This window comes from Triturus cristatus, chromosome 12 (assembly GCF_964204655.1).
Source record: "Triturus cristatus chromosome 12, aTriCri1.1, whole genome shotgun sequence".
Lineage (NCBI taxonomy): Eukaryota > Metazoa > Chordata > Amphibia > Caudata > Salamandridae > Triturus > Triturus cristatus.
In genome coordinates, this window is record NC_140595.1 from 95,197,476 (window position 1) to 95,212,775 (window position 15,300).

General features: G+C 41.6%; 1 protein-coding gene across 1 annotated transcript in view; it reads right to left on the reverse strand.

Annotated features, from left to right (window-relative positions):
- PRUNE1 (prune exopolyphosphatase 1) overlaps positions 1-12,870 on the reverse strand; it is a 64,453-nt gene extending 51,583 nt beyond the window's left edge. Inside the window, exon 1 of the mRNA XM_085639064.1 lies at positions 12,766-12,870. Coding sequence (XP_085495190.1) covers positions 12,766-12,804 — 39 coding nt within the window. The 5' untranslated portion in view covers positions 12,805-12,870. The remainder of the gene's footprint in view (positions 1-12,765) is intronic.
- Positions 12,871-15,300: the final 2,430 nt, after the last annotated feature.

Genomic DNA, 15,300 nt, shown 5'->3' on the forward strand with positions numbered 1-15,300 from the left:
TGTATTTACAGAGTTAGCTAGACAGAAACAAAGAATACCTAAATGGCACATTAAAGACATACAACTGAAGAATCTACGGATTGCATAATATGCTAGTACAGCAAAGTGTCAGGATCAATACATCACACATTTAGTCACTGATTTTGTGGGTACTGCACCCTCCGGTGAGACTACCACTAAAAGAGTTATGCTGAAATGCTGAAAAGACATTTTATTGAATCTGAATTTCCCAGGGAGGTAAAGAAGCTAGTGGGCATTAAACCAATTTTTCTGATTATTCACCAAGGATTCAACAGATCACCTTGGGCCTTGTGAACTCAAAACACTCTAGTCAATGTTAATATCACAAAAGGAGCTCAGGAATCGCCGGTTTCGACAATCATATTAGTCATAGTCAGAAGCACGCAACCCTACACAATCAACATATCTCAAAGGTTTAGGATTTGACACATTTTCTGTCAAGTTGACCTATTACACAGACAATTGGATCTTCTTTTTGAGACATTATTGAGGTGAATGGCCCAATACTGAAAAACTGTAATTTACACCCATTCCATCTTTAGAATAAAATTCGAGAGGATCCTGAACCAAACAATTAAAGATATTAGGAAATTCAATACAAATATTTCTATATAATAGGAAGAATAAGAAAATATTATATAAATTCTAATCCTATTAAGATTTTAATATATTCAAGCCCATTCCTTAATCTTTCGCATAGTATCAAATTATTCCCACCCCTCTTCCCATTTCCTCCTATTGTTATATACCACACACTATTTCTCAAAAGCCACATTCAGGCTGTGGAGATAACAACGCATACTTTCAGCCCAGGTTTACATACCAGATTCTTGTCTCAGCTCATTCCATGCTACCTCTACCAATTTATCTGTATTTAGACACCCTTCAGAAATACTTCATATAAACTCGACCGCTCTAAACCGGATGGAGGTTGTGCTGTGCCATGCTTCAATATGTGTTTCTATGAGTTTCCCGTTGACTAAAATCATATGAGCAAATATGGCTCTTTTGAAAAAGATACAATATCACTGGAATAATTCAGCTTAAATATTTACAATTTGTCCATTCAGATTTTTTAAAGAATGTTGCTTTAAAGAGTTCCCTATTAGGATGGAATATGTCAATGTACTTCAATTTACCTATCTCTCTAGAATTATTCTCGGGTACAGGAAAATAACCTATAACTTCCAATTTTTGTGTTAACTAAAAATCAGACCTGTATTATCAATAAGCTCACTAAGCCATAATTGATGGACAGAATGCAGAACAATTTCATACATTCACCTCAGTACAGAGATCTGGACCTAAATCCATTGTTTCTTTGCTCGCCATTCCAGTGTGGACCCAGCCATATGCAAATAAGTCTTGACCCTGCGCCCAATGGGAACAGTCCAGCCCGAACTGCCAGGCCAGGTCCTCCCTGGACTGGAAACAAGCATGGATGGATTTAGGCCCAGATCTATGCACTGGGGTGAATGTATGACATTGTGCTGCATTCTGTCCATCAATTGCTGTTTTTGCTTTTGTCACCCCGAGTGGGACGGGTATGCCCAGACGTGGGTCCAGAGCTCTCCATGCCACTGGAGTCAAGCTATCCTGGCTGAGGGGTGAAACCCCGAAACCGTTCCTAGGTTGCTTGTTTCCAAGTCCAGGGAGGACCTGGCCTGGCAGTTCAGGCTCGACTGTTCCCATTGAGCGCCGGGTCAAGACTGATTTGCATATGGCTGGATTCAAACTGGAATGGCATGGCGAGCAAAAAAACTATGGATTTAGGCCCAGATCTCTGTACTGGGATGGATGTGTGACATTGTGCTGCATTCTGTCCATTAATTGTTGTTTTTGCATTAAAAAAATAAATAAAACACATGTGAAGAGGTTGGAGTCAGGGAGCCAACAGGGGACAAAGCAAAATGGAGAGCAGACGTGGGGAGATGGGTACAGGCGAAGGAGGACACCACAGATGATGGGTGAGGAGCAGCAGGACACGGGCGGGAGGACAACGTGGAGCATGTGATGGGGAGGGAGAGAAGGGCACCAGAGAGATATGGTGAGCTGGGGGGAATGAGAGGACAGTGAGGGAGGTCAATGTGGAACGCTGATGGGGGAGAGAAGCCCACAGTCAAAAAAACATGAGGTGCTGGGATGAGCGGAGAAACACACTAGGAAGACAGCTTGAAAATATACACATCCCATGGAGTGCCTTATGAAAAAGAAAAAAAAAAGAAAAAAAAGAGTTCAGAAAAGTAAACACTCGTGGACGATTAAAATGAGCCAACCATAAACAAGCTGCGCCCCAGGGTAGGGACATAAACATGCTGGATGGACTACAACAAATAAAACCTGCGAATTGAAAGCAAGCAAATGTGAGCAACAAAATACAAAGCCAATGGTGAGCAAAGGAAGAAATGTCTTTTTAAGGAAGCTTTAAGAATGTCCTTAACATATCTTTGCAGTTAGACAGCTGAAATATCTGGTAGTTTTCTACCAATGAAAGGTCTCTGATAAGTTGCCGAGCAGCAGTAGAGTTAAGAAAGCGAGGGAACAGCCGTAGACCAGGAATAAAGGCCAGACCAAAAAAATGAGGGAGTAGGAGCATGAACCCTTTATTATTATACATTATGCTTGTATGCCTGTGGAGACGTGTTGAGCCAGGAGCCATTTTCTGCATCAAAGACTAGCCCCTGCAGAATAGCTGACTCAGAGACCCTCATTCGGAGACCTTGGATTTCTGCAAAGCCAGCCCTGCATAGGCAGCTGCCTTTTTAAGCCTGCCGCGCTCAGTGGCCTCGAATACGTCATGGGCACCTGACCATGTGGGCAGCAGCATGGAGCCCATGCTATACGTCAAAAGATATTAAAAGTCTCTTGGAAAGCCAGCTGGAATATATTTACTGCATGGCCCGCTCTTTCTGAAACCATTGATTTGTGTTGTTGACTGGACTACGGCTAGGGTGTTGCCTAAAAATACAACTCACTAACTTTTTGCACAAAGTACTTCTTTGCCAGCGGGGGCAGGGTGATCAAGAGACTTAAGCACCCTCACATTTAAAGTTTTACTAAACTTCCAACACATTCTCTGGCTGGGAGAAAACAGATTCAGACGAATCATCCTGCTTTGTATATTTTTTTCTAATATATTTTCTGGAAACACCCATTCTGGCCTCAGTGAGTCATTTTTATAATTATAGAAACATTCTGATGACCAAAGCCAAATCTCTGCAAACCCACGTAATTTAGAGCACAAGACCCCGCGTTATATTTATGGCTGAGTTTGGATTTGTTATTTTGTATGGTTTTGTCCAGTACCGATTAGCTTTTAAACACACTTCTTGAAGAAAACTACGAAATGCCGACACATGTTGCTTGTTTCACATTTGATATTAAGCATTTCTAACACAAACACTGGGGTCTTAACTTGCTCCTATTTACAAAGGGAAAAAAAAAAACTGAATCAAGCTCTGACGTCACATGATTTACGTGAATAAATTTATTTTGCACATGTCTGATTGCAATTAGGACGTAGCAGGCAAAGCGCGGAGGGTTAATAACAAATATTGAATTTTGGACAGAGAATCTACTGTGGGCAGATATGACTCCAAGATACCAAGGAGACATCTAAAAGCCAGGGAGGGCACCTTAGACATAAGTAACTGGAGCATAGAGCCACTTGTACAGACTCAGAGCTACACTTACATAATCAAACATTAGAAAACTTCCCCAATGCCCCAGTGGACGCTGGCAATGTCCACTGGTTAGTAGAGTAGTCCATCAAGGTGTTTATATGGAAGAGCACAGCTCCAGAATAAGGTTTTGTGGGGTTACAAAGGAACACTATGCAGAAACAGACAGAAGAGTGTTATACCTGCCCTAGACTAGCCCTAGTTTGAGAGTTCTCATTAACATCAGCTTCACATTAAACTCTCAGACCCTTGGCCTGTCCTTCAAAAGTTGTACTTTGGCAAATGAAACAAGCGGTGCGGGTATCTGGGAGTGAGGTAAGTTCGTATTGTCGATCCAGCAGCAACAACATTTAACTTGATAGATTCTTCTGATCCAGACTTTAACCAGCTGCAGCCTAACACCAGTACAGAACAACAAATTCAAGAACCGGTAATGCCATCAGAACACATCCACCATAAAATGTGCGTGAAGGGCAGGGGATTCCAGTGTGTGGCCCCATACCAAGAATATACAGACTTTAGCTAAAAAGTCGCTGCAACCCAGTTTATGATACAGGTGTGTGTGTGTGTGTAAATATATATATATATATATATATATATATATATATATATATATACATACACACAAGAAGCTGGGGCAGCTGCTATGGGTATTATTTCTATTCTTATATTTCAAGCCACCACTTTAAGTTTTTCAACATTGTGTGGGCTGGAGGGTCCTGACTAGACCATACCATCAAGGGGGTTTTGGAGCACCAGAACTCCAATTATGCTTTTACTGAACACAGGCACAACACGCTCACTATTGGTTACACCCGCATGGTCATATACCGCACATAGCAGTTGAGCCCGACAGTGTGCAACTGATCCCCCTGATCACTTTCATCTCTGACCCAAAGAAAAATTCCCAAAAAGAGATAATACACTCTGTACACTGTACATCGCAGGCATGGCACATGTTGGCTCAAAGAGTGCAGAAGCTTCCAATATATGCTCCAGTGCTACCAGTCTCACACCATCCACAAATAACGGTGGTACAGGAGAAGAGGATGCTAGCCCTACTTGGGGAAATGGGACTGAACACCATGGGCGCAATGTTTCCGCATGGCCAATTTATATCGCGAGATGACCCGTCACTCAGCACACACTGCACGCCTTTAAAGATCTTTGCATACCTGCGTGTGCACATGGCGGTCAGGGAGTTATATCCCTCTTTTCCAGAAGAACCAAACTCACTTAAGGCGCTGCAAATCTTACGGACTGCGCCCACACTGCAGCGATTGGTAGCGAGGTTATATGCAGCTGCACCGGCAGAACAATGGCAACACCCCAATAGGTCGCTACAAAGAGGGGAGGAGTCAGTGGGTAGCCCGATCGCTACAGAGGATTGTAAACTGCAACTTGCGTATAATTCATTTTAAATTTCTACTTCAAACATACTATACGCCTGCAAAACTTCACAAATATGGCTTAAGACCTGAAGATACCTGCCATAGATGTGGCACCTCGGGTGCAGACTTTTTACACATGGAGTGGTCATACCCACGGCTCCAACCATACTGGTATGATGTAACTACCGCTCTTACACGTATGTTGACAGAAACTATACCTCATACTCCACTGACATGCCTGCTGGGAACACACAAAATAAAACTGACTAGAAGGCGGAATTTCCTGGCGGTGGCGCTACTGCTGGCCAAACGCCGCATTGTGATACGATGGGGTAACAAGCGTTCAAGGACTGGATTAAAGACATGACATACTGCAGGGAGACACTGGAAGTATATGCAGAAGAGCTACCTCAGGCCTCCAGACCCAAAGACTTCTGGATACCCTTTGTACAATACCTTAGCTCCACACAAACCATAGATTGAAAATACTTAGCATGTTGCTGGACAGGGAACGGAGGGAGGACTTATAATATGTTATGATGTTGGAGCTAAAGCGGCGATGTGTGTGGGATAGCATGGGGGTAAATAGTAGACAATCTGGCTTGCAGACAGTAAATGGTTGTGATGTTCCGGGGTAACTCCATTGTAAGATGCCAAGATATGTGCCATACAGGATACTGAATGTTGAAAAGCGAATCTTGAAGTTGTCTACTGCGATAAAGCTGATGTAATTGTACAATTTTCTTATGCTGACCAGAATAAATGAAATAAAAAATTTTTTAAGTTTTTCAACACTGTGTTCTGCTTATGAAGTGTACTTTATTGGTGACCTGAAACTATTTTCGATGGGATTTGATGTGCACTATACATGTTAAATTAAGTAAAAGAAACACAATATCACTTGCATAGAACACACCAAAGTCTGATGTGTCACTTAATAATGGTGTTTATCACTGCACACGTTAATGGTACTCATTTTCTTAACCTCGGAAAGATGAAAGAGTGTATCAGCCGATATTAGAAGTTATGACCTGGTCTGCACACCATCACCTCTGTCGCAGGAGCTTATCTAAATGAACAGTACTCATGTGAACCGTGATAGGATCAAACTCGAAATATTTTGGGAAAGAAATTCCAGCAAAGCAGCCATCTCTTATTATGTGTTTGTAAATGCTATGCTCTTATAATTAGCATGTTTTGAAGCTCAATGCTTTAGCTAGGTGACCTGCGGCAGTTGCTTCTCCATAGCTAATCACGACAGAAGCTCTGCGTGAGGAAAATGGGGTCATTTTTACACCTCGGGGGATTTCCCTGTGCTCCATCGTGCCAGCCCAGACGTAATGGCGGCATAACTTGCTACAAATGCCTTGCGAATATGTCATGGCTAATTTAGGCACGGAGTCATTCGAGAAGACAAAAAGAAAACAACGCATTAAAAAACTGGGAACAGGGCTGCAGATATGGGTAAAGGTTAGATTTCACCCCTAAAATCATGCTGGCAAAAGCACAGAAAAATAGGAAGTAATCAGAGTTCTAATTTGAAAAATACAGGAAGCATAAAAAAAAGATGCAAATGTTCTAAAAAAACAAAACGAAATATAGTAAAGATTCAGACATTTTTTTTTGTTTGTTAAATAAACGAACAACGACACAATCAACAAAACAATACTTTGCTGAAACCACATACTGTGGTCAAGTGATCACACCCGGCAGTTGTTGTGGCATGAGACGAAAACACGAGTTGGAAACGCTAACCGTTTATAAATGTCACTAGAGCCCAAAAACATCATTATTTGAAATACAAAATTACCACAATATGCCTTTCCTTACATGCAGCAAAAAATATATACTTTGTCAGCGACACATTAGCTGACATATTTAATTCATATTAGTTTATCAATTGTCATGGTAGCAAGAAATAATGTACGATTTACCCTTAATATTGATATCCCAGAATTAATGGGTCTGGAAGCACGGCTGACAATCGATTATTGCTATTTCTAGGTAGCACTATCAATGTATCCCCTGATCTATTTTGCAACTGAGACCACTGTTTTGACACTTTTTATTTTTCCGTTTTGATTTGAATTGGAAATTGTAGTTTTATTTTCAAACACGTTTTATTGTGCTTTTCTAACCCATTCTGTCATCTTGTATGTACATAACATTTATTGGAGAACACTTTTTCTGGTAAAAGGTGCTGGACCACAGCACCAGCAGGTCTGTTATAAACATTGCGGGTAAGACAGCTTCAGCCACAAGGCTTAGTCTCTCTGATGCCACTATCTTGTACCTTCTTTTCCTATTCATCTTTTCTTCTTGTGGCCCCTCTTGAACTCTAACTTGTCCCCAGAGGACTATAAGTTGACCCTATGATGTTGTAAAGTGAATATAAATAAAGACCACAAAACACCATAGCAAAACATTACCGGACTGTATCATCTGAAGCAACATACAATAAAACAAAGGCAGGAGTGGATGTTGTAATATCACGTCAATGTTCATAAAGGAGTTACATGACTCACTCAAGACCAACAGCCACTTCAGTGGCAGTTCCCTGACCTTAATGACAACTGAATTACCAATGATGTTTCACTGTCTACAGATGCCAAAATGTTTCAAATGGCAAAACGCTATCCGATGGCAAGCAAAACATAAGAGGCACTTTCAAAAAGGTTTCTCAGACAACTTAGGCCTTCATCTGGAATGTGTTTATGGGTGGGATCAACATTCTCACTTTTACACCTCCAGAAATGGGAGCTTGTGGAAGGAGAAACGCTAGTACTTGGAAGCGTCAATCAGTACAGGAGAGATAATCTGTACTAGCATCGGGGAGGGAAGTGGGCAGCAGAGAGTAGAGTTTGGTAATCAGGTAACTGTAACCCAACAATAGAAGGATCAACGAAGAGGCACCAAATCTTATTGTGAATATCTACATACAAAGTGACCTTAAGAAAAAGACGTCAAGACCAAATATAACTTCCTACTTGTCACATGTTGAAGCAACTAAACACTCATTTAAATCTACTGATTTACCCTAACAATTCCATGGTGGTCATCAGCCTTTGAAATACTGTTAATCTGAGATCCAGGACTTTTCCAGTTTCAGAATTTACACACATCGAGTTCACCTGCTATTCGTTGCCAAGATTAGGCCAGTTATGAATAGTGACTGTGTATGGATCCCTCTCCAGGAATCCCCAACACTCCCAAATGTGGGTGAGCCATAAGCAAGCTTCTGCCGCATGCCTCATTTGGGATAATAAACTACCAATGTTTTGATAAGACTCGAAACTGGTGGTAGGTGTACTACCCGTGCCTCAGAGGCGATATGTTCCCACAACATATCCGTTCAACCAGAAGAATATCCAGGCGATCTGGTGGTAGCATCCCCAGCATGGCTTGAAAGCCACAGCATCTTCTCCAAGCAAAACCAGGCAGCAAGAAAACACTGAGCACATCAGCCGGAAATTCAAATGAAAGTTTGGGCAGTACTGTGTGTTCAAGAGAGACAGGGAAGGGTTTATAGTGCTGTCTGCACTCTTTTTACTCCACTCGCTTGCAACAAAAAAGTGCATTTACTGAGGGCACTACAGGATGGTTTCATTGAGCAATTCCTACAGTAGAGAATACAAGGTACTGTCTGCAATCTATGTCTTCACTGTGGTGTGCACAGTAGGTGGTATTCACTGGTGCTGCGTCCGGTGGACAAAGAATACCTAGTAGGTTTTGCAAATAGAGAATAGTGATTAATGCCTAAAGAAAATGTGGTGCACTATATTTTTAGAGAGTAGAGCATAGCGATGTACGTATAGTTCAGTGTCTATAAGAGTGTGTCACATACTCTGTATGCATATTCTGTAGAATTTATACAGAATGCCCAGTGCGGTATGGAGCACGTGCACTGTGTACAGAGGTGCAGTGTAGCTTGTCTACTTGGCTAAATACATTGCAAATAGAAGGATTAGTTATTGTTTACAGTGAGACTAGTCTGTCGCGTGTGGCAGCGCGGTATGGACAAAGGGTGCTGCACATCAGGCACTGCAGCCGTAGCGCATGCAGTGCGTATTATGACCCGTGTAGTGCACATTTTTGGTTATGTTCTGCATTTACTATGAGTAATTGGACTTCTGTGGATTTTTAAACATGCACTGTGCGCAAATGTGTGATGGTGTGTAAACTAGGTGGGCTGTTTGAACAATATACGACAGGTGCAGTGATTGGTGGAGTGCAGTAATTAAAGAGTTACTGGACAGTGTTTACAGTGGTTGCAATGCTATAGCAGTTTGAGTAGTAGCCGTAGTGAGCAGGGAATGTGTAGTTCAGTGTGTACACTGCACACAATGCAATGTTTATATGATATACACCAGGCGTGACCTCTTCAGTTTGGTGTAAAGCTTGCACAGAGCTACTGTGCGCATCTCACGTGCATTTTGCAGTGTTTACAGTGGGTGCAGAGCATTTAACATCAGAAATGGACACAATATGGATAATGGATAAAATGTGGTGTGTGCATTGGATCCAAAGTGTACAGTGGCCCCAGTATAACATTTGTACAGTGGGAGGAGTTTGTATACTGGTACATTTTTTGTCTTATTACTCAGTTTCTTAAAACTATTCACAATATACAATGATCCAAATGGATTACTGTGTACACAGGCAAAGTCTTGATTGTGACATAAAAAAGATGAAACATAATACCAATTATTAAAAGTGTGCAACACTACACTATATAAACAATTTTTTTAGTTTTTTACATAAACATTTGGAAACCAGTCAGACGCTTTAAGCCTGACCGGTCTTAGTAGTCAGCTTTCCTTACTAAAGCACATCACATCAAGTTAAAAATAGATGATTGTTCTCTCTTGGCCCTAAAAATATTTTATGATGGCTTTGTCACATACACACCCAAAAGAAGTTAACCCGGCATTACAGGATGGTCAACTTACTTAATAATGCATTCATTGCCTGTTTAACTGTGGTAAAGATAATTATTAGGATCTCAGAACGGTGCAAGTATCTTGTAGAATTAAAAAGCAAAAGTAGCCACAACACAAAGTCAGTAACAAATTATATAATGAGTACCAGTGAAGTTCAGTCTTAAAAGGACTGGCCATTTCTACAGCCGTTTGTACAAAATGATTGTTTGTGATAATAAAATGTTACACAAATGTAACTACTCTACTTCACTACAAACCATGATGTACTCACCAAATGTGTCAAAACCATGATCGAATGACGGGCAAGACTCCCTTCCTGTTCTGCCTGTGTTATCTAGTGTTAAGTTGTCGAGGCGAGCACACTAACACAGCAGGTGGATCAACTGCGTTTACTGGCTACTGTAAACATCAAGTAGTACTGTTACACCGAGTTCCGCACGAAAAACAAATTTCTATTTTTTGTGCTAATGTCTATATCAGGGGTCTTCAAGCTTTTCTTCAGTAAGAGCTACTTATGTTCAATAAATATCATCCCGAGCTCCTAATAATATATACCAGCCACCCTGAGCAAAGTTAGCACCAGTGATCACCTCAGCACATCAGGCTGAATTTGCAAGTTTGGAATGCCTTTACATGGGTAATACCTAACAGTCATAGCTGCAATAGCCTTAGCACCAAGGCAATAATATCAGTAATAGGTTTCCCCAACCCTTTACACACAGTTTCATTACGAATGCACACTTTTCATTTTTGATATACATATATTAATTCAGAAAAGTAAAAGCTTTTAATTTAATAGACTGGGATGCATACAGGAGAGCTACTGACAGGTAGCTGGAGAGCTACCACTAGCTGCTCATTAGCAAATCCTGATCTCTTTGGTTTAACAGGGCCACTGAAATTATGAGATTCTACAGCTGTTGTTTTTACATAATTATGGATTTGCCACACTTGTCACATTATCCATCATCTGCTGCAGAAGCACATTCTAACAAAAAAACTGTTTCTAGCTCAAATGGATCAAACGTTACTAAAGATTGATGCAATGTGTTTGCTGACAGTGGAACACCCTTCGCAAAGGTTAACTGGTCATCTTTCAGTTGCTTATTTCTGTATTTGGTGTTTAAACTGGTACTAATGAGGTGAAATCTTTGCCCAGACAGTATTACCATGTGTAAACATTATAAAATAATAGTACACAAAAATGTGTTGCATTATTTGGCTTTTCTTTCCACATAACTTAGTCAAACCTGCTGCATAATATTGTGCTCCCCTGCCGCATAATTCCAGTGGCCGCAACAATAATCCTTACTCAAAAAATGGTATTGATACACACCTTTGCAGAAATGTTGAGGAAGGTTCGCTTTCCAAAGCTGACTTTTTAAACATTCCCTCAACTGAAATAAGCAGCAGTCTGCTGCGAACATGGTGTACAGAGGTGCGATGAGTACAGTGAGCGTAGGGTGTTGAGTGTAGAGTTCAAAGTCGTCCCAAGAAAGTGTGCATAGTGTTTGCAGTGCGCACTGTATTTAAAGTGTGTATGCGGAGTCTATAAGTACATTGTAAACAGTGCGCAAAAGTGTACAGTATGTCGACAGCTGTGACTGCAAACTGTTCTTGTGTATGGATGGGTAACAGTGTGAAGAGTACAGTGTGTGCAAAGGATACAGCATGTGTAGTGGATGCACCGCATACAGTGCGTAGCATGCTTGTAATATGGTGTACTATTCGAGTGCTGGCTGCAGTATTCTATATCTACAGTGTGTGTACTGGACACAGTGATCACCTTGTGCAGTGAGTGGTTATAAAGTGTGTGCAAAGTGCACAGTCGGGGCAGGGTGTACAGAGGGTGAAGGATGCACAGTGGGTGAAATGTGCACTGATGCAGCAGCCCATATAAAGGACGCAGTGTATACAGTGCTTGCTTGTACTGCATGTTGATTGAGCGAGTAGCGAACATTTGTAGCTGGTGAGTACACATTGCTGTGGGTACAATATGGACCTTCCAGAAAGTTCCCTAAGAGCCATGCACACAATTCACCATGAACATTCTACTTAGCATTGTACCTGCAGGCTTCAGCGTGCAATCATTGAGTTACTTTGTTGTGTTGACAATGTGAATACAAGTAAACAGTTTGAGCAGTGTTTTCGGCACAGTAAATGTACAATAACAATATACAGCGCACACATCGCGTGTACGTGTATCTTTCGATGTTATTATATTTACAGGGCGAGGAAATCGCTAAGTAGGCACCGGGCGTATACACCGATTATGGAAACAGGTTTAAAAAAAAAAAGTAATCAAACTTAATTCCTTAAGGAGACTTCTATCAGACTGACTAGTACTTTAAAAATAGCGATCACAAGAACACGAAATTAAAAAAAAAATGGAACTACTTAGACAAGCAAATACTACAACTTCAGTTTCTAAGTACTGCTGTAGCGTTTCATGCAGTTGGACAACACATCACAGCAAGAAAATTCAACAAAGTTCATCTGAATGAGTGTACAGGATCCACAGGCCTTAGGATACAGTGTCAACTAGTGTAGGTTCCGTACAGTAGGCGCACTGCTGGGCAACCTAAACAAGTGGTTTGATCGCGTACAGTGCAGTCCGTAGTGTCGTACAGAGAGTGCACTGTGCTTCAATGTACATATCCGTAGACAGTGCAGCGTCTGCAGATGTTGCCGTGAGTGTGCACATTGCATTCTTCCCTCCCTCGGGCTCCTTACCCTTAGGGCGGCCCTGCAGCCCTGCAGGAATCGCTCCATGCTCAGCCTCCGACAGCTCCCGCTCTGCCAAGTAGTCAGCACCCAGCACAGTGCACCCGGGAACGAATGGCATCGTAAGAGAAGACGGACAACCGAAGCCTGACACTACCTAGTGACGGCCATGGAAATAGACGAAAGGACAAGATCGCGTGAGGAAGCCTGGAGAAAACGAAGTATGAAATACTGCTACCAACGGACAAGGACAAGGCGACGTAATAATACGGCGGCCATTTTGGAGTAGTGTTACTAATAGGAAGTATTACTAAGTGACGGTGACCACCTGACCACCAGAATCTTTGTTCCCTAGGTACATGTGTCAATGTTTATCTATCTCATTCCGACCAATAGCGCCTCCATCCCCTATGACAGAATCCTTCCCTTTTGCGTCGTACGTTTTAGAAATTTTAGGGCCCCTACCGCCCTTGCCGGATCATCGCCTCATCCATGGACCACATACGAAATTAGCTTCACAGAGAGAACCGATTAAGGAAACACGTTATCAAAACGGTGCAAACTGGGTGCCGACTAAATAACCAGTTATCCGGGCTGTATATCTGTACTCCTACTTTCCGATGAGTAGTTTTAACGACCAATAACCTGGTACATCCCGTTTCTATTTGCGCGCTCTAGCATGTAGTATAAAGGGTTTTTTTTGGCCGACATGTTTGGTTGGGTTAAAGCGTCACTCATCTAGGGTTGCCACCTGTGTTAGAAAAATCGTACCGACCATTTGTTAACGTTTTGCCCTTCTGGTCCGATCAAGGCTTGATAGTAGGAACATCATTTCTGCAAACTTCCAATCCTAAATCAATTAACAATACTCAGGACTCTGCACGTGTTCGTAATCACACTGTCCAATGTATTAAAGTCTCCACATGTATGGAAATGTTCCAAATTGCACAAGCTTCCTTGAACTTTCACACTCATGCCAAGTAGATTGGCTACAATAGAATTGCTTTAAATGAAGCTCTAATAAAGGATTGGAAACGTACCAGGCCTTGGAACATTCTTCATTATATTGAGTGGGAAAGAACAAGGAAGTTTGTGCAATTTGGAACTTTTCCATACGTGTGCAGACTTTATGACCTTGGGTATTGTGATTACAAACACATGCAGAGTGCTGAGTATTGCATACATGCCAATTGACCCGATTTTGGGAGGGGACTCCCGATTTTTAAAGCCAAAAATGGCTTTATTATGGCTGTCTCTACCTGAAATTGCCTCTGCTGCAATAGAAGTCAAGGGGGGAATTACCTTATCCAGATTAGGTTTTTATAAATCTCCCACTTTACTCTTATAAAATGTTGGTATGTGTTGAATTGTTATTCGAATTATTTTGAAAGAGGGTTTGTGGTGACTTTTCCCTCACATGCACCTGTATACATCTTTCTTGAATTTAGTGACATATTATACACTTTTTGGTGACAGTGGTAGGTGAAGTTTCTGTATTGTTTGCTAACGATGTCTTGGGGAGATTCTAAAAACTTCCCTGGGAATGCATTCCGCCAGTTGCTTACTATTGGTTTTGTGGTTTGTAACTAAGGCTCCCGGTATTTATTTTTATGAAATTTCCGTCTGTATTTATTTTTTTGTAATTCTATTTTATTTATCCAAGTTTATTTTGTTCGCGGGAAAAAGGAGGTACTGTTGGTGGTGTCTTTCCAGATTTATTTAAACAGACACACCACTCTATGCCAATGTACTCTGCACCCCTACATTCTACGCCACTCTACTCTGCATCACTCTATGCCACTGCACTCTACACCACTGTACTTTTGAGGGCTCCACTCTATACTACTGCACTCTACTCTATGCCACTGCACTTTATGATAGTACACTCTACTGTACTCTACTCTGCACCACTGCACTCTACTCTGGACCACAGTAGTTTATTCCACTGTACTCTACACCACGCTACTATGCACCACTGCACTCTAGGCCACTCTAGTCTACTGTGCACCACTCTAATCTGCATTTATATAGTGCTTACTGTAAGGATCTTACCAATAGGATTCTGCAGGAGCGCCACGGAGTTCCAGAAGAAGACGTAGCTGGCCCCTGCCTTCCACCAGCACCTAGTGCCTCTATCAGAACCTAGAGCGCACAGGTACTAGGGGAAAACAGGGAAACAAAACAAGGTAAGAGGGGAAGATATCTCCACAGCTATAGTCCACTGCTCTTTCGGGATGTAACACCACAATTGAAGTTTGGTCTCTGTAGGACGCCCTGGATGCTGTGTCTCTAAAAGGGAATGCCAGAATTAGGAAAACAGGGAGAGAGAATAGTGGAATGATATTCAACTGTAAGATAGAACTAGAAATAAATGAATACCTAAGATCTGCTGTTAGGGGTAGGAAGCTTGCAGAGGATAGTCCGAGAAGAAGCCTTCTATACGTTTTCCTAAACTTAGAACATAAGAGACAATAAATACAAGTACCATTAATCTCTCAATGCCTCCCCTTCCCCACTACATGCTTTTCCCCGTTACCAGATATG